Genomic DNA, 27852 nt, shown 5'->3' on the forward strand with positions numbered 1-27852 from the left:
CAGCCTCACTTCTGTGCCTGGCAAAATCATGGAGAAGATTGTTCTCTAAGTTATTGAAACACATCTGAATGACAACGCAGTCATTGTTCCCAACCAGCACGGGTTCATGAGGGGAAAGTCTTGTTTAACGAACTTAATTTCATTATTCAACAAGGTTCTACATCTTCCTCACAAGGGGAGGAGGAAAGGTAGGTGCTGAACTCTTCTCTTGAGTGACTAACGACAGAACTCAAGGGAATGGCAGGAAGATGTGCGAGGGGAGGTTCAGGTTGGACAGTAGGAAAAGGTTATTCACCCAGAGGGTACTGGACACTGGAACAGGCTCCCCAGGGAAGTGTCACCGCCCCAAGCCTGACAGTGTTCAAGAAGAGACTGGGCAGTGCCCTCAGACACACGATGTGACCTGTGGGGTTGTCCTGTGCGTGGACAGGAGTTGGACTCAATGATCCTTGTGGGTCCCTTCCAACTCAGGACATTCTATGCTTCTCTTTCTCCTGCTCTGTACTGGGCTTAGGTAGCTCAGGTCCTCGGTGCACAGAAACAACAGCTTTCATACTTCTCTGTGGGTTTTGTAGTGAGCAAGTGTATCTGAATGGAAGAAGTTGTCACTTGAAGGGCTTGTTTTAGATTTCCTTGGATCATGGCCCGAGCTGCCATCTTCACACCAGACATCCAGGGAGGATCTAGTTTCTCTTCTTTTGTGTTTTGGTGAGTTTCCTTCCTGTGTCTAGAGGAGCTTTGCTCAAGGCTGACAGCAGCTCCAGAAAGCAAGTGTAGATTATCTCTTTCTTTCCCTGGGATGTAATTGTTTAACTGCCTCTTGCTATGAAAGAAGAAGGGTGATGGGTGATTGTCATTCCCAGAGACAGCATTTCCAAGTTCCATTGCTTCTTTGTAGATTAGATTGTTCTTTTCAAGCAAAGGGATACATCCCAATTACATCTGACTGTTGTGCATAAAAAAATAGGGTATAAGGAGACTTTATGAAGTACACAATCACCGTCCAACCTCTTGAAGTTAAATGTCTGACAGTGCTGCACACTCCCTTACTGACCAACTGAGAAATGACTGAACCACTCTTTAAAGGTTCTCAGCTGAGACACCTATTTCATAAGCAGATGCACAGCTCTTTAGAAGTTTCTTTTTCTCCCATTGGAGTCGAGAGGATTTTGAGTGCAAGCTTCAGCTGGTCTCAAAGGCTCATTGTTCCCTTGAATTTAGAGGTTCTAGGGCATGTTTGAATGTGGCTCTTGCTTTCCTTATTGAGCAGACACTCACAGCCATGGCAGCTCAGGACTTGCTGTTGATCCCACACCTTGCGTGAAAGGTTTGAGCTGTCATCTCCTTGCCATAATGGACGTTTTGCAACTTCTATGTCCTTGAAGGGTAGGAAAATTGCTGGTGTGTGCTGCCAGTGACAGCCAGTTCTGATTTTCCTGCAAAAGAGCTAGTTTCGGGGTGAGCAGTGATACGGGTTTCTGCTGTTCTGGAGCCTGTGTGTTTATGTTGCTTCTGATCTCTCAGGGTTAAAATAAAAAGGTGGGGGGAGAGAAATGCTGCTGGAAGGAGATCTAATGTATAATCAGATAAATGCGTATAAAGCTTTTTGTGTTCAGTAGGACATTTGTTCCAGACTGCACATCTGAGCTTAGATCACTAACTGAACCTAGCTCAGGTTTTGCTAAGATTTCCTGTGGCTTCTTGCTTATTGAAAGCATGTCCATACATCCTTGGGTATTTTGCCTTTTCCTGTAGTGTGTGTGCAATGTAATGAGATAAACAGACAAATCATAACAGACTGCAACTCTTTTATTGAAAGAAAGGTCCTAGAGGCACTGAAAATTGAATAGCATAGAACCAAAATCACAGGTCCAGACAAGTTTAGTTCTTTGTGGAGAAGGATGGAGAGGAGCTCTGGACTACGCATTATAGCTGGTACCATCACCAGGGTGTATTTGCAGAGCTGTGCCTGTGCTCATGCCTGCAGTAGCAAGGGGTGCTTGAGGACAGGAGCCAGCTGAGGCTCAAGGTGGAACCTGACATTATTTCTAGTCTTCAACAAACATTCTCTGTTTTGTGCCTTATGCACTAAGAATGACTCAGTACCATCTATTTGCCACCTTCTATAGCAGTCCAAGTAGCCAACGCTGCAAGACTGTCAGTGTGTGGAAGACTATATCCCTCAGTGACAAAATATCTGAGTAGTTACTGCTGTGTGTCTTTCTGATTGGGAAAAAAGGACTTTATTGTTCCAGGGATAGTTTCAAAAACGGAGCAGGCAGGAGCAGCATCCAAGCTGCTCTATACATAAAGACCTTACTCTCAAATGGTTTGGAAGCCAGACAGAATGGAATATTTCCCCTATTTTCTTTACAGCTGAAAAAACATGAAAAATCACAGGAGCGCATTTATTGCCATATTTCAGTTCCAAAGTTTGCCTTATTTAAAAAAAAGAAGAAGAAGAAATAAAACTGGTTTTGCCCACCCCCCTCACTTTTCTTCCCCTCTTCCTTCCCTCCCATTTCCTGGACCAGGCTGAGGTTTTTAACAGAAAAGCTCTCAGTCCTGTGCAGAGGCTGGGAACATGAAGAGGGATAATAAAGTGTTTGTTCATAGAGATCGTAGAGGAACAGTCTGTAGTTTTACATGATGGAGAAACAACCATTTGACACTGAAGCATACAAGGATGTGGGACATGCTGTCTAAGTATACATGAGAACCCTCCCAATGTCTTGCTGGGTGATGGTGTCTCCTCAGATCTCATCAAACCTTTAGTCCCCAGTGCTGGTGCCTGAAAATAATAGTGCAGAAATAAGGCTGGATGGAGGTTACCATGTGTCCTAATGAAACTTAGGTCTGTTCCCTGATGAGGAATAAACAGAAGATGGAAAAGCAGCTGAGGAGAGAGAATCCAAGGCTAAATGAGTAGTGGTGGTTTTGACTCTTGTTCAGGAGCCTCTTTGTATCCACAATTTTAAAGGAAATATTGTCTTTGGAAATACCTTTATGCTCAGGAATATCTTCTAGGTAGTAAGTGGCATTTTATTAGCTGCCAGAAACAATACGTAAGTATATTAAAGGTCTTCCAAAATTAGAGAAACAAGGAAGCTTAAAATGACGCATCCACCTTGATCCAAAAAAAAAAAAAAAAGAACAACAGCAGGATTAAGGGTGACAAAAATAAATGTAATTGCTACAAGGGTGATTAACATGGTGTGGAACAGACAAATACCACAAGAGAAACTGCAGATGGAACTCAGTTAAAATAGGCTAGAACAGAAAATGCTTTCCAGCAAGCAAACAAGTTAGACTGTGCTGTAAATGGGCCATCTGGCTATTTTCCACTGTACAATCTTACTGTGTAGACACTTTGTTGGACTTTCACTGTAGTGACTTTTCCTTTTCTCGCTCTCTCCATACTCTTCAGTCCTTTGAAAACCTGGGGACAGGGTTGGAAGAGCAAGGGATTAAACCTGTCTGCACATAGGTACACGCTTCCCTCCACACACACTTAGATTCTCAAATAAACGCATTTATATGCAGCCAATTTAGGACAGTCTGCACACAACCTGATACAGAAGCATGGCCTTCAACATAAAGTGGCAATAAACTTCAGTGAAAGAGACAGTTGTTCTCTGGTGTGAAGAGCTCCTGAGCCTACCAGCATTTCCCGGCTCTGTCTTTTTTGGAAAGGCAAGAGCTGAGTTGGAGAGGGCCTTGTTTCTGCCTTGGTCAATGGTTAGAGAAGGTAGGATGGTTGGGATTTTTGTGGCAGTTTGGTTAGATTCATCTTCCTCCAGACTGCTTGGTACTCTGCACATGGAGAGATACTCTGATGCAGAGGCACAGCCCTGACCTCGCGTAGCGTGTCCTACCTCCTCCTCTCTTCTCGCCGCAAAAGCTGCCTGCTCCCGCTGTTCTCCCAGCAAGCACAAATGGAGTTTTGCAAGAAAATAATCTGCAGGGCTGGAAGGTGGTTTTGTAGCATGGACCTTGCAGAAAGAACAGCATTATCATTGCAGGTTTTGTGTAGGGCTCTGTGCTGCAAGAATTAGTCTGTTCCAGTGCTCCTTGTTCGAGATTTGACCATCCTCTCTCAGTTGTCACCCCAGGAAGAGCTCCACCAAAGTGTCAGCAGAACTCGTCAAGGTGACTTTTTCTACTAGAAGATAAGGACTCTGCAACCAAATAGGGGTTTATCAGCACCCTCCTATGGGTGGTACCTCCTATGGGTTCAGTAGCTCATGAAATAGCTCAACTTTTTCTAGTAGCCAGGCTAACTTGGTGATTTTCAAAACAGTGGTCAAATGAAGTTAATTCCAGAGGCCTGTGGGTTTTTTTACATATATGGTGGGGGCATTGACTGTATTTCCAACATGTTGCTCAGGTCCACCTCTCTCCTTAGCCATTCAGCTGCAGTTGGGGGCCAACCAGTAAGATGCTGAGCAGGTGACATTCTTGCCACTGCTTAGCCTGCTCCAGGCTTTACTCAGTCATACAACTCAGGCACCTCCTTATCCCCCCTGAAAATCTTTCCTCTGCACCAGGTCCCTTCTCGGTGAGTACACGCTGCTCCAGGTCAGTTCTCCTGTAAGATGTACCTTCATGTTCCTTGGGCCCAGCTCATCTAATCTGAACTCACACCTCTGTAGAGACAATATCCACCCTTGAGCTAATCACTCTCCTCTGCTCTGACAGTCAGGGGATAGGGATTAACTGTTTTGAGGTATGCACTATATAATCTGGTTTAGATGTTGCTTTAGAATGAGAGGACCATCTTCCTCAGTCCCCTTGGCTAGACAGACCACGTGTCCATCATCTGTGCTATCCATGTCTGCTCAGACATGCTCTGTATTTACTTACTTCCAGAACTGCTCCTTCAAGCAGCTGTTTGCTCCTCACTGTGTGCTTAGACATCCCACTAGAGACGACACAGAGTAGAATATTGCGGCATGGAACGACTGCTGCAACAACGGGACGTTAATCAAAGGCATTCCCAGCATAGTGAATCTCAACCAGAGCAGTGTGCAGACTCAGGTCTGGATCTCTTTGGTGCACTTAAGTGAAATGAAAAATGGAGATCAACATTGCAAACAGCACCCTGAGGAGTAGGTTGGGTTTCTTACTGGCAGAGAGTCAACACTTTCACAGAATACACCCAAAACATCGTTATTGTGATTTGCTTAACCACTGCTCACAAGGAAAGTCCTCTGGGCTTCTATGGGATAAGAGGAGGGTGGGTTTTTTCTCCATAGCTAAACCAAACTGCAAAGATACTGCTGGTCCCAGCTGTTTTCACATGAGGCTATTTTCCCTTGTGAAAGATCAGCATAAAGATTGAATAAGACTAGGAGTACATGAGCGTGTCTTAGCTTTTGGGACAAAGTGAATTTCCTCTATTTAGGGCATTTTGTTCCATGATGTCAGACTGATGCACACACAAACACGGAAATAACAACTGTGTGGGACTCGGAACAGTACCAATGTTTGCTGTAGGCACAGACCCTATACGTCTTTTCAGCCAGCCAGTTCCCATTATATTTAAACACCACTTTTTCCATGCTCCTGGATCTTTCTTTTCTTCAGTGGCTAATCTGAGTCTAAAGCTGCCTGCCTCTCTTGGCTGAGTTCATTGCACAACACTCAGGACTGTTCAGCTCACTTGGATTCTGGCAAAATGCAGAACCTGCCGAAAGGTAACTGATTTAAGGAGCCTGGAGAAGTAAGAACCTTTATTTAACACCTGAACACGTATCATGACTAAAGACTTAGTAATGGCTAGGAGACTGTCCTCTACCTGAATCCACTCCAAGTGTCTTCTACCCTGGAGAGTCCACTCCTGCTCCCAGGACTCCCCTGATCTTTGCTGTCCAATTTCTCCCTTTATCCAGAGAATGAGAATGCAGGTTATCCATTGGAATGGCAGGTTTGGGGTGGTACAAGTAGAAAAAAATCTGAGCCTACCCCACAACCTCAGTTCATTCCAGGGAGACAGTCCTCAGTCGATGTCGGGCTGGTCCGTAGTGAAAGCAGTGACCTACACCAGAAGGGCTCTTGATGCACAGCTCCACAGTTATTTGTCTTTGTAGGAAGCATTCCTCTAACTAAACAAGAATATACTTCAGAGAGTGGACTTCGGTTTCCACTTCAAGGCTCATTGATACATCAAAATGCAGAAACTGTGTCTGCCTTAAGTTTCTGCAGTGCCTCATGTGTTGGCAGTGACTGGTCTGTAACCTGGAGATGTTCCACAAAATACAGCTTAACCCCTTTTATTTCTCCACTGGCAGCTCACCCCAAATCCCTTTCTTGCTGCCGGACATGGAGCCAGGGGATGCCTCGTCTCTGCAGAATTCAGGCATAGCTGGCTGAGACTGAGAAGGGAAGGGGTCTGATTTTACAGGATGTCTTTTTTTGCCTTAGATCTTACAAGGCAGGTGAAAAATGTGTGTGATATTCATAAACATGATTCTTTGTACTGCCTAGAGCCAGGCAAGATGAATAATGCAAGAGCAGAGATTGAAACAGTGATACGTTTGTCTTCATGAATTTTAATGTCAGAAGGGACCATTCTGGGCTGATCTCCTGTGAACGTAGGTTGCTTCAATTTCACTCTGCTACCTCTGTTTTGAGCCACTGACTTGGGTTTGCTTAAGCCATGTCTTCCAAAGAAGACTTCAAGTCTGGATTCTAAGTTATCAAGGGACAGAAACTCTACAGCTCCCCTTGGTACCAGTTCCAATGACCCATCACCCCTGTTTAAACTGTGGTTTGTTTTCCATTTGTGTTTGCTTTGCTCTCAGCTATTAGTTCTGGTGATGACTTTCTATTACATCAAAGAGCCCTTTAACATCAGCAGCTTCTGCTTGAAACAGTATTTGTGCACTGTTGTGAGCTTGTTAGTATTTTTCTGTGGTGGTGTTACAATAACTAGATTCAGACTTCCCAGTCTCCCCCTACAAGACATTGCCTCCAGCCCTGAGATCCTTGCCGGTGGATATATTCTGCACCATCTTTTTCTGATATCCTTATGCCAACCCAGACATGTGCAGAGTATTCCTGATGCTCACCACTGATGCACAGAGATGTATTCCCATTTGTTTTTATGTCAGAGAATGGCAGTAGTTCTCCTGAGTGACTCTAGGACACGTCTCATTGTCAGGTGTGTTCTGCATCCCTTGTATAATTTTATATTTGATTCTATTAAAATATAGTCTATTTGGAAATATATTGTATCTCATACTGACCCCTGTAGATGACCATTACAAATACATCCTGTAATATCAGTGTCCCTCAGATGGCTCCATTTAGAGACCTGCTAGTGAGTCTTCTGTCAAACCATCTTAATGTATGTACTACTGACGTTTCATACTCTCATAACATGGAACCCTATGAAATCCAAGCCTTATCAAAATCTAATTACAATATATTACAAGCATGCAGGCAGCTTTATCAAACTAACAGGCCAACTAACAAAATCAAGTTTGGAATCACCTGTTTTGTATGCAAGTAACACAGCTAAGATTAATATTACAAGTATTCTTCAGTGCTTAGTTATTTGAAGTCTGTATCAGATTTTCCATTATTTTCCCTGGAATTTATGTTAATCAAACTAGCATGTATTTAAGAGGCTCAATGCTGTGTATCTTGTCTCACTATTGGCACAGTGCTTAGATATTTGGGACCTGCCCCAGTGCTCTAGCCCAGGTTATAAATGAACATCAGCAGGCCAGCAATTTATTCAGCCAGCTCTTTGAAGACTCTTGGGTATGGCTGTTTAGCCAAGATGATTTCAGGCTGTTTATCTGTAGCAGATGGTGTTTCCAATTCTCCTTGCTTCCCAATGAGCAGAAGGCATTTCATTGCCCACCCCCAGCCCACCCTATGGGCATGTCTCTTGCCATCGTCCAGGTACGGACTGTCAAACACTCTGACATCTTCTGCATGCCAGTTGACTTGGTACTGGCCATCAGTGGAGGGAAATGGTGAAGTCATCTGTCATGCTGCAGAAGAGGTTCACAATAGATTATTTATGCAGACATCATTCCTAATGGGAGAGATACCCAGAGATACCACTCCATGGTTTCTCCCTGAGGTTGGCACTTACCTGATATTATATTCCCAGGTGCAGCAGAAATGGAGATATGTCCATTTGATCTTGTTCAGCTCCACAGCTGCAAACTCAAGTCTCCATGCTTCTCTACCGATGTGTTCCAGCCCTGTTCTGTCCTATTTTCTGCAGTGTAAATGCCTTTATTAACTAAAGATTTCACAAAGATAAGATTTTGTGATGTGTCAGGTTGAAATGAATGAGTGCATGAAGGTCAATTTTTTCATAAGTGAAAGGCTAATCCTGGACTGTACAGGATGAGGTTTATTTTTGGCCTTTTCTTGTGCCAGTGAGGACATTTATTGGACTTTTCTGCAAGGCTGATAAGCATATTCTCAGAATATTCCCTGTCATCTGAGGTCAGCTGGGATCTTTCTAGATCACAGGGGATAAACAGACAATATTTGGACAGGTGACCTGGAAGGAAACACCAGTGATTCAGCAGGTGTGGTCTTTCCTCTGAGTCAGTGCTGAAGTGTGATGCCAAACGATGCCCTGTTGCTGGAGGACATGTTTTTTATTTGAAATATTACAAGCAACTTTAACATTTGTGGATATTTAAAATCCCATGATATTATACTAGGGGATAATTCAGTTTGGATTAATTTAGTTAGCCTCCCTATATTGCTTCTGCCATTCAATGTCAGAAGGATGCTCTTTTCCCTTCCTCAAGCTTTCAGAAGTAGTAGGTTGCTCTGAATAATTGAGGGATCACAAAAGGATATTTTTAGAGTGGAGTTAAGATGCCCAGACTTGTATCCTGTGGATTTCTTTTATTAGTTCAGGATCCATTTGCAGTTAAGGCTATACATGCTGTCAATGCAAGTGTATTGGACTAAAACACCGTAATCTTTGGCTTTTCCATCATATAGAAGGCAGATTTGCCTTCAGAGCATTTTAAGGTATACGAAATGCATCCAACCTTGTGGCTGGAGAATCAGTGCTGGCTTGAATGGAGGATGCTGGTGAGGGGCAGCTCCTGTTCTGAGGTGAAGGCTTAGTGGACGTGGCGGTCCCTCTCAAGTAAATACACAACCACTGTGAAGTTCTGTTGGAAAATCGTCTTTCTGCTCTACAGGGAAGATTGAATCACAAGAGAGACAACGGAAGAGCAATATAATAAGTGATCTATAATAACACTTCAGTCTGTTGTACATAGCAGAGCATCTTATTTATTTGTCTCACGGACGCATTTCCTGAAGCAAGAGGTGCTTGGAGGCAGCATCCTTCCCCAAGGACCGGCTCTCACTGCCAGCCACATGTAGGAGGTTTAAGGGGCAGCTGAAAGCATTGTGCTGCCCTGCAGCAGTACCTGCAGCACTCAGCTCCCTGTGAACATACGGCTGTCATAAACCCTGTCTCCCTCTCTCGTTTCTTGCAGGTAAACTATGACCACTTTACTATTAGCGTTTGTGTGTCTGCGAGTCATCACAGCAGCCGTCGCCGTGGAGCTCTCAGGTACGTGTCCTGGGTGCAGGACATCGGGACTGAGCTGTGTGCTGCACTCTGGTCCCAGCCCTGAGCACGGGCAGCTGCCAGAAATAAGTGTCCCCAAGATCTGCTCTGTGTACACACAGGGCTTCTCTCCTTGGATGGCTGCTGTGCCTCTCGCTGATCTTGTGCTTGGGGAATCAGGGAGACAGGTCCAGACAAAGGCAGATTTATGGGGAAATTAAGGGAATTTCAGTATTCCCCTTTTTAGACCCTGTCAGGTGTGATTTCATAGCAGCTACACTGCAGTAGAGCCTGTCATTCCCTTCATTCCCATATCCAGCACTGGTCCAGATCCCAAAAACAACAGTGACACAAGGGTCATGGTTGTAACTTCCCTTTCTGTAAGTTCTTTTCAACAGAATAGACCAAAAATAGTGTGTCTGAGCAAATATAGGCATTGGAGCATATGGAAGCACTGGAAATTTTGGATTAAATGCATTATTGATGTAACCTTTGCTTTGTTTTGGAACTGGCAGACAGTAGTGATGGCCTGGAAGTGAAGATACCCGAGCAGTCTCCCCTGCGTGTTGTCCTGGGAAGCTCCCTGAACATCCCCTGTTACTTCAACATCCCAGAGGAAGAGGACACCAGTGCCCTGCTGACCCCACGGATCAAATGGAGCAAACTCTCAAATGGGACCGAAGTTGTCTTGCTAGTGGCCACTGGTGGGAAAATCCGGCTCAACAGCGAGTACAGGGAGGTGATCTCTTTGCCCAATTATCCCGCCATCCCCACCGATGCCACTTTAGAAATCAAGGCGCTGAGATCCAACCACACTGGGATTTATCGCTGTGAAGTGATGTACGGGATTGAGGACAGACAAGACACAATAGAGGTCCTAGTGAAAGGTGAGATCCTGCCCTTGATATTTTCTTTCAAGGTCTTTATGCCTGTCCTGGGCAGAAGGGAGGAAGAAATATATGGGCAGAGGAGGTACTGTTCTCCCTATAGGCATAAACCCTTTCAGTTGGATCACAAATAAGGCAGTGGGTAGGTGAGCAGAAGTCATGGGCCAGGCATTTATTTTAGCAGGCTAGGAGCAGACTAAACAAACCAGTAAAATGACTCATGGCAGAATAGATGGCAATAAAATGACTCTTCTGGCAGAAGGTGAGTTACCAAGTCAGCAAGATGACATCCTTGGCAGGAGGTGGTACTGGATACGCTGGGTTATTGCTCAGATGGATGAAGCTGGAACAGGGCTGTCATAAGAACGTCTATTTCTTCCAAACATTTTAGGAGATGGGATGCCCTCAGCTGGAGAATTGATCTGTTCTTGAAAAACTTTCCCCATAGTCTTGCAAAGCTCATCCTAGTAATAGGTAGATAAAATAGCAAAAGTTACATTTCCTACATCCCTTATATTTATCCTTTGCTTTTGGTGTAGGACAGGGACACAGCTTCCACTACAAGAGTTAAGCAGCAGGTCTCTACTGGTCACATACACTGGAATGTGTATGTAACAGTGGCAGCTGCGAGCCCATTCATTGCCTCCTGGTGAATTTTCCACTCAACGTTCTGCTCACACCAGAGCAGAGTGTACAGACAGCCACCCTTTGTAAAGATCCCTGTTCATTGAAAAGTACAACTTAGATATGCTTGTGGCAGACCTAGAGATTTCAAGTGGACTTGCCTCTTGTTCCCTGGGTGTTTGTACAGTGGTTGACACTCTGCACCCTTGGAACTGAGCAGGACCTTGAGGGGTTGCAGCTTCCAAACCTGCACAATATCACTGTCCCTGCTCTGCACCACTGCCTGATTGCTGATCTGTGCATTTAAAATGCTGTACAGGTCTGTACCAGGTAAGTATTGGCTCCTTCTGACAGTGATATAGCTCTGTTCTCTGTGATGGATATACTTTCACTGTTCCCATTACTATTCAGGTACTGGCTTTTATGCACCATGTATTTGTTACAGCACCATGGGGGAGCAGTCACTGTCCTGGGTCACCAAGGTGCACCACAAGGTCCTGTGAAAGAAGCCCATCAAGGCACCCTTGGTTTGAGATGCTCAAATACAGACAATCAGCATAAATAGTTCATTGCTTCTAGTTGCCATGTAGTATCTGTTCTTTGAATCCCTAACTTCTCTGGAAGGAAAGGGGCTGGTTCCTCTCTAGAAGATGTGTGAGTGATGGCCATTGTGTTTTCCAGGCATTGTATTCCACTACAGAGCAATATCCACCAGGTACACCTTGAACTTCGAGAAAGCAAAGCAGGCCTGTATCCAGAACAGCGCTGTCATTGCTACTCCTGAGCAGCTGCAAGCTGCGTATGAGGATGGGTACGAGCAGTGTGATGCTGGCTGGCTGGCTGACCAGACTGTCAGGTAAGGAACAGCAGCAAGGAAAGGAAAACCATAGCAGAGTCATTAAGGAAGAACTTCTACAATGAAGCCACCAACTGAAAATGGTTGAGAAAAACTTGCTAAATAGCAACTGTTATAATTGCTGGTGTGCAGAGGGAGGTGGTGCATTGCAAGCCATTTTCTACCGGGGGAATGTATAGTAGGAAAGCAGAGTGAGCGCTGTCCTCCTCAGCCCGTGGTGGCAGATGAGTGGCCAAAGACTTCATCCTGATCTTTCATCCTCTCTGAACAAAGCAGATGCTACAACAAGATGCACAAGCGTGGCTCAGCCACACTGAGCTGTGAGACCCCACTGGGGAGGCACCTTGACCTCATGTGTTTGGCTGGTGTTCCCAGGGACCTGCTGTGCTCAGGACTGTCACAAAGAGGGCAGGACAGCAAGTCATCCTTCCCCTTCCCCATAACCCAGGAAAAGCCATAAAGCATCACACGGTGGCTGCCAGGGTCCTGCTCCCATTCCTTAACCCCTTCTCTCTGCCAGGTACCCCATCCACTGGCCCCGGGTGCAGTGCTATGGCGACAAGGATGAATTTCCAGGAGTGAGGACCTACGGTGTCCGTGAGCCAGATGAAACCTATGATGTTTACTGCTATGCAGAGCAAATGCAAGGTGATTTGGGGCTTTTACTGTCACTAGATGCAGAAGCAACCAAAGCTCTTGTCATGCCTAGACCGGACAACAGTAAATACAGAGGCAGGACAGGTTCAAGATGGAATAGTACATACCCCGGAAAAAGCCAGATGTTCTCTGCAGTCTCTTCATTAGTCCTTGGACAATTTTAATGTCAATGACTAATGCAGTACCGAGTCTGTCTAACCCCTGCCACAGTCCTGTGTGTCTCTGGTCATCCACGTGAGGGTGTGACATTCAGAGGTGTCCATCTCCCATGCTTAGGACAGTGATTCATTGAAATATTCAGCACATCAGAACTGAAATTGTCCTTTGTCTTCCTCTTTCCCTGTGGCTCCAGCTAGCTGGGGATATTTTGCTCCGGTCTGTATTCGGTCTGCAAGACTCCCTTGCTTCTCGTCTTTATAGACAATCATCTGCATGGGGTTGTAGTTCAGCTGTAATGCACAGGACTTTTAATCTTACCCAGATCTCAGGAATGGGAAGGGGAAAGAAAAATAATTGGGATTAAATTCTACAGATAATTCCTGTGCTATTGCATGGTGTGATTGCAGGTAAAGTCTTCTATGCCACTGCCCCCGAGAAGTTCACCTTCCAAGAAGCTTTTGACAAATGCCACAGTTTGGGAGCCCGTTTGGCCACCACAGGAGAGCTGTACTTGGCCTGGAAGGATGGCATGGACATGTGCAGCGCAGGCTGGCTGGCCGATCGCAGCGTTCGCTACCCCATTTCCAGAGCACGGCCCAACTGTGGAGGAAACCTGGTGGGCGTACGGACAGTGTACCTGCACGCCAACCAGACAGGGTACCCGCACCCCGACTCTCGCTACGATGCCATCTGCTATAGCGGTGAGTGCATGGGGGCCATGGGACTCAGCAACGTGTCTCTACATGTCAGCAAGCAGGAGCTCCCTGGCCAGAGCTAACCCCAAAATAAAGGCTTGGGAGGAAAGTGGGTTCTCAGAAGATTGAGTCCCCTGACCATGTTCAGGTAGGAAACAGATCCAGAAAGTGCACAGGGAGGCTCTGAGGAGGTGGCGTAACAAAGCCCTCTTCCCTTCAGTCCTCCCACACCTTCCAGCTTTGGTAGTTCTCCTGGAGACAGGGAACAGAGCCCAGGTGCTTCATGTACAAGACTTTGAATGCTGGAGATGACAGAGAAGGAAACGGAGAACAGGTCTGACCATCAAGATGTGTATAGTGCTGTGATGTGGTACAGACACCTGAGTTTCCACGCTGGGTTAAATCAGGGACTGCAGCAGTCTCTGATGATCAGAAAGGGGGCAAAATTGCACCTGGGAAGTTGAGAGCATCCCAGCTACTCCCCCTTTCTTGTAATTGCACTCTTCTTGCAGCAAGAAGGGGACAAAACACAGTGGTATACAATCTATTCAGGGTAACCATAGGCTAACATTCAGATAGGATTGCCATCTTAAAAAAAGTTTTGAAACCTGTTTGATACAGACCTTTCGTGCCAGATACATGCATGATCAGTGTGTCAGGAGGCCCTGTAAAACCTCATAGACCCCTTGGAGTAATCCACTGACACGGCCAAGCTAAGGACTGGTGCAACAAGCTACAGCCTTATGGTTATCTCAGGGTGTGCATCTGAAGTTACCAAGCACAGCAGTCCTTGCCTCAGGATCTCTGTCTGATTGTCTCAATGCCTTGAGGTCAGAGAGATAGGGGCTAAAATGAACTAGAAGGAAAATGGAATTGGAAATAAACAGAGTAGGGTAAGCAGTATCAGGGGAAAAGCCTGACCTTGTTGCATTGTTTCTCCCTCCCCAGCTGAGACCTGCCTCACTGCATAGCCAAGATGTCCCATTCCTCCCTCACCTGCCAAGTTTTGTTTTATGCTGCCCTTTAAACCACCATCCTTGCTGTAGGCTGACCTGCTCAGTGGCATGTTAAGCATGGTCTCCAACACCTGAGGGATGTGACTTGAGCAGAAAAGTGATCTGAGAGGGGAAAGGTGGGAGTTGTTTGGATGTATTTGGTACAGCAAGTGGCCTAGGCTGTCCTGGTGATGGGGTTGACACGCTTGTATGCGATGAGCTTTTAAGCTCTCACCTGGGTAGAGCAGAAGGAGGTCACGATCCTGGTAACACATCGAGTGTGAGGATGCAGTTGCCTTTCTCCCATGGCTCAGACCTGCTGTGGAGGGTATCCAAACTGCCCTACTTTCCTCCGACCACCTTAAATTCCTGCGGTAGGCACTAGAGGTCAGTGCAGACTTGGATATGGGCAAGGTGTTCCCGGGAAGGAGAGCTGGGAAAGTCCTTTCTGATTTACCAGCTGTGGGGCATGCGGTGGCTCATTGACATGAAGGTGGCCTCCTTGCGGGGGCGTTGTGCAGAGCCCTAGTGGAGGAAGGAAAACCTTTTTTTACAAAACTGTCATGATTTTCCTGCTCCTCTCAGAGTCAGCAAACACCCAGCTTCTTCTCAGAGGCAGCACCAGCACAGAACACCTTGCTAGACTGACCTTGTCCCTGCTGACTGCTGCTTTGTCTCCTGATGTAGGGGATGACATTGAGACTCTGGTCCCAGGGCAGTTCATCGATGAGAGGGGAAGTGAGCTGGGCAGCGCTTTCACCATCCAGACAGTCACCCAGACCGAGGTGGAGCTACCTCTGCCACGCAATGCCACGGAGGAGGAAGCCCGTGGCAGCATCGCCACCCTGGAACCCATTGAGATCACCCCCACCGCCACGGAGCTGTATGAGGGCTTCACTGTCCTGCCAGATCTCTTTGCCACTGGTGTCACAGCAGAGACAGCTGCCCCAGAGGAGGAGAATGTGACCAGGGGGGATGTCACAGGGGTGTGGGCTGTGCCTGAAGAGGTCACCACCGTAACCTTAGGCACTCTCATCACCACCCAAACAGCAGAGATGAGTTCGGTGGAGGAGGTCGTGGGGGTGACTGCCACACCAGGACTAGAGTCTGCCTCGGTGTTCACAGTGGAAGATCAGCTTGTGCGAGTGACAGCAGCCCCTGGCGTTGGCCTCCTACCTGAGCAGCCCATCTCCCCCACAGGTAAGTCACTAGGACTTCGAGAAGTCTGAAGATCAGTTTTTCATAGAGGTAACCATTCACCTGAAAACTGCCTGAGCTTCTACCATTTCAGAGGGCATCTGGGTCCCTGGAGGTGTGCAGGCCTGTTTGGGGTAAGGGATAGATTGAGTACCTCCATTATGATAGGACACGAGGGGTGAGGAGGAGGCTGTGGTTCACCCCATCATGTGCTGAAAAGGATTCCACTGGGTGATGCTTGGGGCTGCAGTGGGCACACTCTGCAGTCCCATATGCATCTGGCTCCAGGGAATGAGGGAAGTCAAGGTAGGAAGATCCCAGAAGAGGGCTATAGAGATCCCTAAACATCACCCTTGATGGCAGTGGAGCTCGATGAATGAGGCATCTCCATCAAAATGGGTTTGACAGGCACTGGTCCTTACATTGTTGTTGGGGAGACCCTTTCTGGTCACACATCTTGGTGAAGGGGGTGTCCCATACCTGCTGTGTCACCGCGGCTTCTCTTCCCACAGGTGTGGTGTTTCACTACCGCTCTGCCACCAGCAGATACGCTTTCTCCTTCGTCCAAGCCCAGCAGGCCTGCCTGGAGAACAACGCAGTTATTGCCACTCCCGAACAGCTCCAGGCTGCCTACGAGGCTGGCTTTGACCAGTGCGATGCCGGCTGGCTGCGGGACCAGACAGTCAGGTAAAATTATATATTGACTTGGGGAAGACAAATCTCAAAATGACTGCCCAGCCATGAAATTGAGGTTTTACTCTCATCTGTCCTGCTGTTTTACTCATCAGCATCTAAATCTTTCCTGACTTAAGGCTGTTCCCAGCTCATGATATCTATTGGCCAATAGACCCATTTTTCTCCACCTGTCCTACCCATTTCCAAACCTGTGTATACCTCCTGCAGCAGTGAGCTCCCCTGATGTGTAGGAAAAGTGAAGTTTGTATTCATTGCCCCAAATTGGAAGTGGACTTGTTTCCAAGTCACGCTGGGGACTCTGAGTACCTCTAACAGTGAACTGTTTGTGTCCTGCTCCCAAATACACTGCGGTTCTTCAGTCCAAGGCTGATCTTGGGTTACCTCCCCTCTCCTTCTTTCGGTAGGTATCCCATCGTGAATCCCCGAAGTAACTGCGTAGGGGACAAAGAGAACTCTCCAGGTGTGCGGTCATACGGCATGCGCCCAGCCTCAGAGACCTATGATGTGTACTGCTACATCGACAGGCTCAAGGGTACATTCTTCCATCTCCTCTGGGCACAGCTGTGGAGCAAAAATGTGCTTCACACCTCCTCGTCTTCATGTACATGGGTAGGATGCAGACACTTACACCCGTTTTCTCTCCTATCCCTCAGGTGAGGTGTTCTTTGCAACCCAGCCAGAGCAGTTCACCTTCCCAGAAGCTCAGCAGTACTGTGAGAGCCAAAATGCCACACTGGCCTCTGTTGGTCAACTCCATGCTGCCTGGAAGCAGGGCCTGGACAGATGCTACGCTGGCTGGTTAGCTGATGGCAGCCTCCGCTACCCCATCGTGAGCCCCCGTCCCGCCTGTGGAGGGGATGCACCTGGTGTGAGAACCATCTACCAGCACTACAACCAGACGGGCTTTCCTGACCCGCTGTCCCGGCATCATGCCTTCTGCTTCAGAGGTACCTTCCCACCCCTTGTAGGCCAGTCTCCTCGGGGAAAGGGATTTCACGAGGGAGGCTGGGCACATTGGGATGCTGGTTTGGCTGAACAACTTCACTGGAATCTTGGACTGTGAATTTTTGGAAACTCCCTCAAAAAGCTTTTTGTTCCAGCTCTGCCACCTGTGGAGGAGGATGGAGTCACCTTGTTCTTTGAAGAAGATGCGCTGGCAACCCAAATAATCCCTGGAGTGGAGGGAGTACCCTCTGGAGAGGAGGTAACTGTGGAGACCGAGTTTGCCACTCAACCTGAGAATCAAACAGCCTGGGGGACAGAAGTCTTACCAACCGATGTGTCGCTGCTCCCAGGTGGGTCAGAGCTTCCTCATCTCCAGGGTTGCACTTGGCTGGTGTTGTAGAGTTGGGACACTCCCAAAATAAATGACGTGTCCTTTCTGAAAGGAACTCCCTCTAAATCTATAGGATTATCACCATATTAGCAAAGTCTGAGGCTGTGCACACAGGAGGACCTACATGTGTATATTATTGAACTTTTGTGTAGGTCTGAACTAAATGACCAATCATCCTGAAGACCCAAATGTACCAGTTTGGAGGAAAAAATGAATTGAGAAATTGTTAATAGCTTCTTTAAAACAATTTCATAAAGTTTTCCTATCTCTCTCTCTTTGTTCTCTCTTTCTTTTGCAGTTAGTCCATCTGTTTTTCCTCCAGCCACCATAATACCAGAGGAAACAAGTACCAATGCTTCCATCAGCGAAGTGTCGGGGGAGATGACTGAATCTGGACAACATCAAGTCAGTGGTGAAACTTCGGCATCCGGGTGGGTACCTGAAGTCCCTGTTGCGAGTGGAGAACCAGCTTCTGGAGTTTTTGAACTTAGTGGAGAACACTCAGGGATCGGAGAAAGTGGATTACCATCTGTAGACCTGCATACTAGTGGCTTTCTACCTGGAGAAAGCGGGCTACCCTCAGGGGACCTGAGTGGTGTGCCTTCTGGCACTGTTGACATCAGCGGCTTAACTTCTGGAGAGGAAGATGTATCAGTGTCTACTTCGAGGACACCAGAAATTAGTGGCCTGCCACCTGGAGTGGAAAGCAGTGGACTGCCTTCTGGATTTAGCGGAGAAATCTCTGGCACTGAACTGGTCAGTGGTGTGTCTTCTGGAGAGGAAAGTGGACTTGCCTCTGGTTTTCCTACCATCTCTCTTGTGGATACCACATTGGAGGAAGTTGTCACAACAGCACCAGAACGACAAGAGGAAGGAAAAGGATCCGTTGGAGTCAGTGGTGAAGGAGATCTGTCAGGGTTCCCATCTGCTGAGTGGGACACCAGTGGAGGAACCCATGGGTTACCCTCAGGAGCTGAGCTCAGTGGGGAGCCCTCCGGAGAGCCTGAGCTCAGTGGGGAACCTTCTGGGGTGCCTGAGCTCAGTGGGGAACCTTCTGGGGTGCCTGAGCTCAGCGGGCTGCCCTCAGGACTGGATGTCAGTGGAGAATCATCTGGAACACATGAGGTCAGTGGCCTGGTGGACCTAAGCGGCCTTACTTCTGGTATCGATGGAAGCGGCGAGGCTTTGAGTGTTACCTTTGTAGACACCAGTTTGGAGGAAGTGACAACAATTCCCTCAATTACAAGAGCAGAAGCAAAAGAGATTTTGGAAATCAGTGGATTACCTTCAGGAGGTGGAGACACATCAGGCATGGTATCTGGAAGTTCAGACATCAGTGGTGAGCCTTCTGGGCACGTAGACTTTGGTGGGAGTGCTTCTGGAGTGCTCGAGATGAGCGGACATCCGAGTGGAGTGATTGACAGCAGTGGAGAAGTCTCTGGTGTTGATGTCACCAGTGGCCTACTGTCTGGAGAGGAAAGTGGACTCACCTCTGGCTTTCCCACAGTCTCTCTTGTGGATACCACTTTGGTGGAAGTTGTAACACAGACGTCAGTTGCTCAAGAGGTGGGAGAAGGACCATCTGGGATGATAGAAACCAGTGGATTTCCTTCTGGAGACAGAGGACCATCTGGAGAAGAGTCTGGAGGTATTTTGACCAGCGGGTTTCCTTCAGGGACAGGAGACTTCAGTGGAGAGCCATCGGGAATCCCGTACAGCAGTGGAGACATTTCTGGAACCACAGATCTAAGTGGACAATCTTCAGCAGTGACAGATGCTAGTGGGGAGGCCTCAGGGCTTCCAGAAGTCACTTTAGTCACTTCTGATTTAGTAGAAGTTGTGACAAGACCAACAGTATCACAGGAACTGGGTGGGGTAACGGCTGTTACATTTCCCTACAGTTTTGGGCCAAGTGGTGAGGCCTCTGCATCTGGTGAACTAAGTGGGGAAACGTCTGCATGGCCAGAAAGTGGTATAGAAACATCAACAGCTTATGAAATCAGTGGTGAAACATCAGCATTTCCTGAATTTAGCACAGAAACGTCCACAATTCAAGAAATCAGTGGGGAAACCTCTGCGTTTCCTGAAACTAGCGTAGAAACTTCCACAGTTCATGAAATCAGTGGGGAGACATCTGCATTTCCTGAATTTAGCACAGAAACATCAACAATTCAAGAAATCAGCGGGGAAACATCTGCATTCCCTGAGATTATCATAGAAACATCCACAAGTCAAGAAGCCAGGGGTGAAACATCTGGCTATCCTGAAATTATCATAGAAACATCCACAATACAAGAAATCAGTGGGGAAACCTCTGGGTTTCCTGAAAGTAGCACAGAAACTTCCACAACACAAGAAATCAGTGGGGAAACATCTGCATTTCCTGAAATTAGAATAGAAACATCAACAGTTCAAGAAATCAGTGGGGAAACATCTGCATTTCCTGAAATTAGAATAGAAACATTCACAAGTCAAGAGGCCAGGGCTGAAACATCTGGCTATCCTGAAATTAGGATAGAAACATCCACAGTCCACGAAACCAGTGGGGAAAGTTCTGCATTTCCTGAAATTACAATAGAAACTTCCACAATCCATGAAATTAGCGGGGAAAGTTCTGCATTTCCTGAAATTAGCATAGAAACTTCCACGGTCCGTGAAATTAGTGGAGAAAGTTCTGCATTTCCTGAAATTAGCATAGAAACTTCCACGGTCCGTGAAATTGGTGGAGAAAGTTCTGCGTTTCCTGAAATTAGAATAGAAACATCCACAAATCAAGAAGCCAGGGGTGAAACATCTGCCTATCCCGAAATTAGCATAGAAACATCCACAGTCCATGAAACCAGTGGGGAAACATCTGCATTTCCCCAAATCAGCATAGAAACTTCAATGGTCCACGAAATCAGTGGTGAAACATCTGCATTTCCTGAAATCAGAATAGAAACATCCACAAGTCAAGAAGCCCGAGGTGAAACATCTGCATTTCCTGAAATTAACATAGAAACTTCCACAATTCATGAAATCAGCGGGGAAGCATCTGCATTCCCTGAGATTAACATAGAAACACAAACAAGCCAAGAAGTCAGGGGTGAAACATCTGTCTATCCTGAAACTAACATAGAAACATCCACAGTTCAAGAAGTAAGTGGAGAAACCTCTGCATTTCCTGAAATTAGAATAGAAACATCCACAAGTCAAGAAGCAAGGGGTGAAACACCTGCATTTTCTGAGACTAACAGAGAAACATCCACAGGCCACAAAACCAGTGGAGAAACATCGTCATTGCCTGCTGCTAACGTCGAAACAGCTGCCACATCTTTGGCTCGTGGCGAGCCCTCTGGTGCTCCTGAGGAGAAGGAAATTCCTGATACAACATCTGGAGCTGTGACACACTCAATCACAGGTGTTTCAGGGGAAACCTCTGTCCCAGACTTTGTAATTAGTACCAGTACTCCAGATGTTGAAGCAACACGGGGACACAGGAACCCTGAAGAGCCTCAACTTGAAATAGAGCCATCCCCTCCCGCGGTGTCAGAACAACAGACAGAGACAGATGTTGTTCTAGACAATCCCCATCTGCTGGCCACCGCTACAGCTGTCCTGCCTCAAGTGTCACAAGAAGCAATAGATGCATTAGGACCCACCACAGAAGGTACCGTGTCTTCTTCTCATATGGGAGGGAATGTGCTATAAAAGGGGAAGAGGGGGGGCATAGCTGTCACGTTTTTGCTGCTTCTACAGCAGAGAACATTAACACAGAAGCGGATTTAAGCAGAACATTGTTGTGGTGGGGAGCCATCCAAGTGGGGTATTTCACAGGTTGTGTTCAATAGCTTCTGTCTTAACAAATGACAGTCTGTGTTTGGGCAGGTGATACAATTATCCAGCCACCATAACTGCATCCTCAGAAGCCTCCAGAACCTCCCTCCTGCCTGCCCATGGCAATTACATGCCCCTGGGGTGAGCAGCAGAGGACCATTTCAAGGGAAGCACCAGGAGATGCACAGCTGGCCTTCCCCCACTGCACCACAGCATGAGGCACCATTCACTCCTCTGAATTGCCGTTCCTGGTGGCACCTGCCAGGAACATGATGGAGGCATCATCTACTTGTGCCTCACAGGGTCATGGCTGGGACATAGGTGAGCTGGGACATAGGTGAGCTCTCCCCAACGTGCTGTCAGAGCAGGGGCTTGAAAAAGAACGTTCTTTGAATTGAGAGCTGCTATGACCAGTCTCTGGGTGTGATGCTGCTGGGCAAGGCACTGAGGCATTCACACCCCCTCTGAAATTGCTGTGAGATGTAGAATCTAGAGAAAACAACCATTTTTTCTTCTCATGTGGAAACAAGAGCAAAGACGGCTCCACCCGCCAGAGACTTCCACCGTGGCTAGTGGATGCAGCTGAGAAATTGGATGAGACAGGCTGCAAGTCTCTGCCCTGTTTTATTTCTCTTTCCGTGATGTGTTGACTCGCTGCCTGTATCCCCGAGTGTTTCATAGCGCTTGCTGTGGGAGCCCAGCCATCAGCAGCTTTGCAGTGCCAAGGGGTAAGAGGCAAAGCAAGGCAGCTGGGGACAAAAAATCTCTACTCTCAACATCATCTGTGTTCAGTGCAACGTTTGCATCGGGCAAACTGCACCAGTGCCTTTGGCACAGAGCAGGGCTTCCCTCTGGTCTGTGTCATACACTGTGTTCTGCAGATAGAACAGGCTAAATGGGTGAAATGATGCTCAGAGCATTGTTATCTTTTGTCAACCCTGCTGATAAATGCTCTTCCTTACACCCTGCCCCTTCTTGGTGTTTTAACATTCTGTCTTTGGTGGGATTCTTTGGTGTCAAGTATAAACAGACACAATATTTAAATCTGAGTAACCTTTTGTAGTGAAAGTACTCTGCTGGCTTTCTGATGAGTGTCCCCTGAGCAGTGTTCACGTGCAGTGGAGGCATTTAGATGCTGCAATGAGATGAAAATGAGATGGGATGCTGCTGTGCTTGCTGGTGGCTGCTTCTTGGCCAAGGGAGGAGCCCAGTCCTGGTAACACAGGATGTTCCATGGCACCCCTGGCAACAGCTTGGTTTCACTTTACTGCAATCAGGTGCAGGCTCCTGGGGATGGGCTCCATTTGAAAACCATCAGTGCTTGTGCTGTTTCATGAAGGCCCAACATATGCTCATTTCTCAATGGGCCACATGTTCATGTAGGACATGTTGCCTAAGTCTGGTACAAAACGTATGTGCAAAGAGATTTTCCGATTTCTTTATAGCAAAAGTAACATTCATTCCACCTCCTTACCACATTACATCCAGAATTGCTTCTTTTTGGTTAATTTACACCACTCAGCATAGGTAGCTCTGGACTCGGTAAGGGTCTGTAAGTGCCGGGCTTTGTGAAGCTCAGCCGGATTTCTACCTTCATTTCCATCCCGAAAGTGTTTTGAATGAGTCACTGCATTTCCCTCTGCGTCACTTCTCTCCCTCTGAGCAAACAGGTAATCACAAACCTTTGTTCAGTCCTGCTCAGAACACATTTCAGGTCCTGTCTGTCTGGGCTGAGCAGCTGCACAGCGGATGCTGCAGGAGTGGGTGAGGACAAGTCAGCGGGGTTATTCCCGCAGCACTGGTCCAGCCTAAAATGGAGTCCAGGGCTCAGCAGGGTGTTGCAGGAGTTAAACATCCAAAATCCCTCCTTGTGCACCGAATGGGCTCTGCTTTTGGGCCATGCCTGCTGCCACGTCCGGGCTTGGAGACAAAAACAAACCAGTGAAGGCAGAGCTGAGGGCGAGGAAGGAAACTAGCCAGTGAGGCCCAGGAGGAAGAAAAAGAATTGGCCCCAAAGTATGATTCTATTTCACTGTTTTCTCTTTTTATAAATTACCCACAAGGCGATTGCCAGATTCTTCGGAGCATTTGTTAGCCAACATTCTTGTGAAGTATTTTGAAAGAAAACCATGTGTTCGACAGCTCATGTGTAAAGAAACTTGAAAAATTCTTCTGAAATTGGAACGTGTTGTGTATTTGCGAGTCACAGACATGACGATGTAGCAGCTGGGGCTTCTAAGCAGGTGACAGGGAGAAGTAAATGATGGCTGCATGAAGCTTAACTGTGGACACTTTATAGACTAGAGAGAGCTTCAGTGCCCGTGCGTGGCTGGTGCACCCACTGGAGAAGGTATTCCAGGATAAAACCTCTCGTTTATTGGTAAGGTTCTTCATTACAGTGTTCCTACAGAGTTAAATGCGGTCCTGGTCAGGGTCTGAAGGAAGCTCATCCAGGCGGCAAGAAAGTGTATTGACTATGAACATGCAACACCCCTGCAAGAAGGAGAACTTCTAGAGAGTTAGAGCGAAGTGATGACAAACAAAGGGGGAAAAGGGGAAAATAATCACAGATTTCCTTTTTTGGGTCATTACTCTTTACAGTGCTCCAGGGATTGTGTACATGGAAAGCCTACAAAGAAGAGCCATGGGCTGGAACGCAAAATGATACTTCCCCTGTTGTGGCTGCCTTTTTACCTGAAGCTTCACAGTCTTGAGGTTTAGCTCTTGCAAAAAATACCGGTTTTAGTATCTACGCCTTGTGTTCTGCTCAGAGTTTGTAGGATGTAATGGATGCCCATTAAGTGCAATTAATTTTGGCCAGCATTAAAGCACAGGAGAAGCTGGTTCAGACTACAAGAGGAGCTAAGAATGAGGAGCAGGGACACGCGGCTGTTACGCTCTTGTCAGCAAAGGGTTCCAGTTAGATCCAGCAGTCTTTTTAGTGGGATTATTTAAGAAGAATGGTATTTTTCTGCTCTGCTATAGACTCTACTTCTCCTTGAAAGCCAGAGCCAGAAGCAAAAGAAGACCAAAGATTAACACTTGGAGTGCCAGTATTTTTTAGTATTTAACCAAATAGAGGGCTACGCATGCACATCTCTTTAGTCAGCACTTTGATGCCTCCATGAGAACAGGAGCCCCACAAGCCTGAAGAATTGTCCATAGGTTTGGCTTCTTCATCCAGAGTTTTACCAATTCAGCAGGTCTTTTTGCTTCTGGTAATATTTGAAGACAAATAATTATTAGCTGAAAAAAAGCATGCTGGCACTTCAGTGAAAGGCTGTGGTTTGGAGTGCTCTGACTAGTCAACAAGTTAAAAACTTCGCTCAGGTCAGCTGAAGAGAAATGTGCTGAAACAGCAGCTATTTATGTGAAGTTTTGCTTGTCTCTGGTAAAATAACTTCATGGACTCCACTGCCTATAGCACCAGCACAGATGAAGGTTATAATCCAAATGAGGAAAGGCCTTGATGGGGTTTCATCTTTCTTCATGCCCTGGAAGTCCAAGCAATAGAGTCGTGTTGGTCCAGAGAAGATTAACCCAAGAAGTAAAAAAGTCTAGAACACATTCACCTGATTCATAATGTTTCACCTACATGGAATGGAGAGCATGGTCTCAAGAAGGTGATGGAGGTACCAGTCCTGGCTGAAGGACAGGCAAAAGCAGACCCCATTTGTGACTGACCAGACGATTTGATGTCTCCTGAATATACTGTTCATTTTGCACTGGAACTTTATTAGCTTAATTAAAACCTTTCTCTGAAGAAGAAACCTACAGTCCTGGACTAGTGTTTTATACACATCAGTTTACTTCTAGATATAGTATTTTGGAGGCAGTGATGTCTGAATTGCTTGAGCTCTTCTTCCATGGGAATGTTATATAAATCAAAGGTCCCAACAGGTCAGCAGGTTCTCCTGGAAACTTGCTGTTCTCTAGATTAATATGACTATTTAAGGCTGTAGCAATATCTGCCCATTCTGCTTCATGGAGGCTTTTGTTTAAGTATTGTAGTTAATTATTATAAAGTCTTAGTTGCTTATCATAAGCCACTAGCTGGCTATGTGATTTTTGATGCCAGCACTTCACTTAAAATGTGAGAGAACTGTTTTCCCAACTCCTCCTGTTCTTTTCTTGTAGGAGTCACCCTACAATTGCTCCTATGTTTTTCTTCAGTGTTTGAGCTACCAGATCGGCAGTTCAGGCTTCCCAGGAGTCTCTGAAAAGCAAATTTAATTTGTACCTGGATTTGTTTTTCCTCAGTCTCTAGAAGATAATTATCTAGCTGGTCTCTGAGTCCCTGTTTGGATAATTGCACTTACAAGAAGGCCTATGAAGAAAGAGTGAGGGGCACAACAGGGACTGCTGGACATCCTGAAAATGCCTTTGCCTTCTGGTCTTGATTTTTCCTCTCTGTAGAACAAAAACAGGAATTTTAATCCTAGGGTATATTTCTAAACCAGTTTCTCACAGCTTCAGTAAAACTATAGTTGGTTAAAGGTTTGGGTGATTGCATCTTCCCTGTTGTTAAGCTGCTTCTCCTTAGTTAAGCACAGAGTTGATGGGTTTTTGTGGATATTCTTGCTCATCTTTCATACAGGCTGCCATTAAGAGAAATGCACAGACTGTAAAAAGTGTTAGCACTGTTTCCAGTATTGTCTTCTTAGCTTGGGATGAGGAGTTTTCAAGCATTTCCTTCTCACCACTGACATTGTGTGTTCACTTTTGTGTGTCATTTGCCCCCTGAGCAAAACCAGGACCAATCTATTTCTCTTTCGTTTCTGAAGAATTTCTCTTTCTGATTTCCATTATCTAGTACATTGGGACAATAATTAGATTATGCTTAGTTGCACCAAAAGAAAATAGTTGTGACTGAACACAGTATGTATCTGGCAATATCAGAGAAAACTTAGGAAGAAAATGGTGAACCAAATGTAAAGTTTGCATTGTAGTTGTGTAACTTCCCTTGCTCCAGCCAGCAGTTTACATCTTCCAGATGCAAGACCCTGTTTACATTGTTTTTATGGGGTTTTTTAGTTTGTTTTTGTTTTTTTTTTTTTAATCTAGAAGTTAGACCTTGGGTCCTGTTAGTAGCAAAAAATAGAAACTGTTCTGACAATAGATTTGAATAATCTTTGGCAACTTCTGAGCGATATTAACTGCAGTATGAATCGTCTTCTAAAGAGCTGCTAATTTTGCATTATCCTCCATAAGTGAGTTAATAATATGTTCTAAACGGGCTTCCTACTCTTGGCACCGCAAGGCATTTTCTTCCCTGTCTTTGTTTTCGAGCCAAAGCTCTCGAAAACGAGAGCTGCCTCCACTCTGCATCCCCTGCCGCATCGCTTGTCCTTTGTTAGCACTGGGTAATAATAGCAGAAGTCTTGTCTTCTCGTTGGTTGATCAGCACTTGAGCTGCATCTCAAAGCAGAGCTGACTTTTTGAAGGACTGCTCACCCAAGCAAATAAATAGCTGGCGTCTGTGTAAGGTCCTTGGGTGTCAAGAGCCCTGGCAGCCAGAGCCGTGGCAGCGGGGGCTCGCTCCATGCTGAGCAGAACTTGCACACCTCGTGTGCTGAAGAGGTGTCCAGTGATTTACTGACCTCATCTAGCTCTGAACTCTGTGCAAGTGGATATATTTATGGTATATATAAGGCTATAAGAAAAAAGCAAAGCATTTAGTGATTTTTTTTTTTTTACTGGAGTTCTCACCTCCCATAAATCCTGTGACTTTGATGCAATATCCTAAAAACACCCACAAACTGGTTTGCCAGGGTTTCCAGGGACAGCATTGCTGCCAATTTCACCATTTAAAACTTCCTTTTCTTAAAGACCTTCAAGATGCAAATTTCTGGGAGGACCAGAATCAGCAATGCTTCCAGATGAAATGTTTGAGTTTCTTGATTTCAGCTTGATAAGATGATTGTACAACCAGACAGAGATAGGGTCACTGCCTGAGTGGCCCAATGGGCTGGAGGAGGAGCTTGGTATTTATGATCATCATGTGTTTAAAAACTCTTCTCTCCAGCAATTTGCACCGCACTTCTACGGAAAAAGTTGTCTATTTCTCACTTGTGTTTGTTGTCTGTTTTTCCAACACTACCTACAAGTACATACCCTTTATTTATATGTGATATATAAAATATATATGTATATGTATGGAGATATACATAACATATATATTATACACAGATATTTGTTTTTACAGCATATATAATATGTGCAGTCATATTATATAGAATACCTGTAAAAGGAAATTCTGTTCCAGTATTATTTCCCAGCTGGAAATTTGTGGCAAAGACTTTGCACTTGTGTGCCTCTTCCCTCCTCCTCCAAGTCAGGGATGGCAACTCACAGACGGTCTTCTCCTGC

The 27852-nt window shown here is 46.2% G+C and overlaps 1 protein-coding gene across 2 annotated transcripts in view; it reads left to right on the forward strand.

Annotated features, from left to right (window-relative positions):
• The window catches only part of ACAN (aggrecan), a 50415-nt gene that overhangs the window by 13747 nt on the left and 8816 nt on the right, over window positions 1–27852 (forward strand). For both annotated transcript variants that reach the window (XM_065847730.2, XM_065847731.2), the window contains exons 2-12: window positions 9492–9568; window positions 10081–10452; window positions 11758–11932; window positions 12453–12580; window positions 13156–13449; window positions 15126–15638; window positions 16148–16322; window positions 16736–16863; window positions 16985–17278; window positions 17432–17626; window positions 17966–21316. In XM_065847730.2, the coding sequence (XP_065703802.1) occupies window positions 9499–9568; window positions 10081–10452; window positions 11758–11932; window positions 12453–12580; window positions 13156–13449; window positions 15126–15638; window positions 16148–16322; window positions 16736–16863; window positions 16985–17278; window positions 17432–17626; window positions 17966–21316 (5695 nt within the window). In that variant the 5' untranslated portion in view covers window positions 9492–9498. The remainder of the gene's footprint in view (window positions 1–9491; window positions 9569–10080; window positions 10453–11757; window positions 11933–12452; window positions 12581–13155; window positions 13450–15125; window positions 15639–16147; window positions 16323–16735; window positions 16864–16984; window positions 17279–17431; window positions 17627–17965; window positions 21317–27852) is intronic.

This window comes from Patagioenas fasciata, chromosome 12, assembly GCF_037038585.1.
Source record: "Patagioenas fasciata isolate bPatFas1 chromosome 12, bPatFas1.hap1, whole genome shotgun sequence".
Lineage (NCBI taxonomy): Eukaryota > Metazoa > Chordata > Aves > Columbiformes > Columbidae > Patagioenas > Patagioenas fasciata.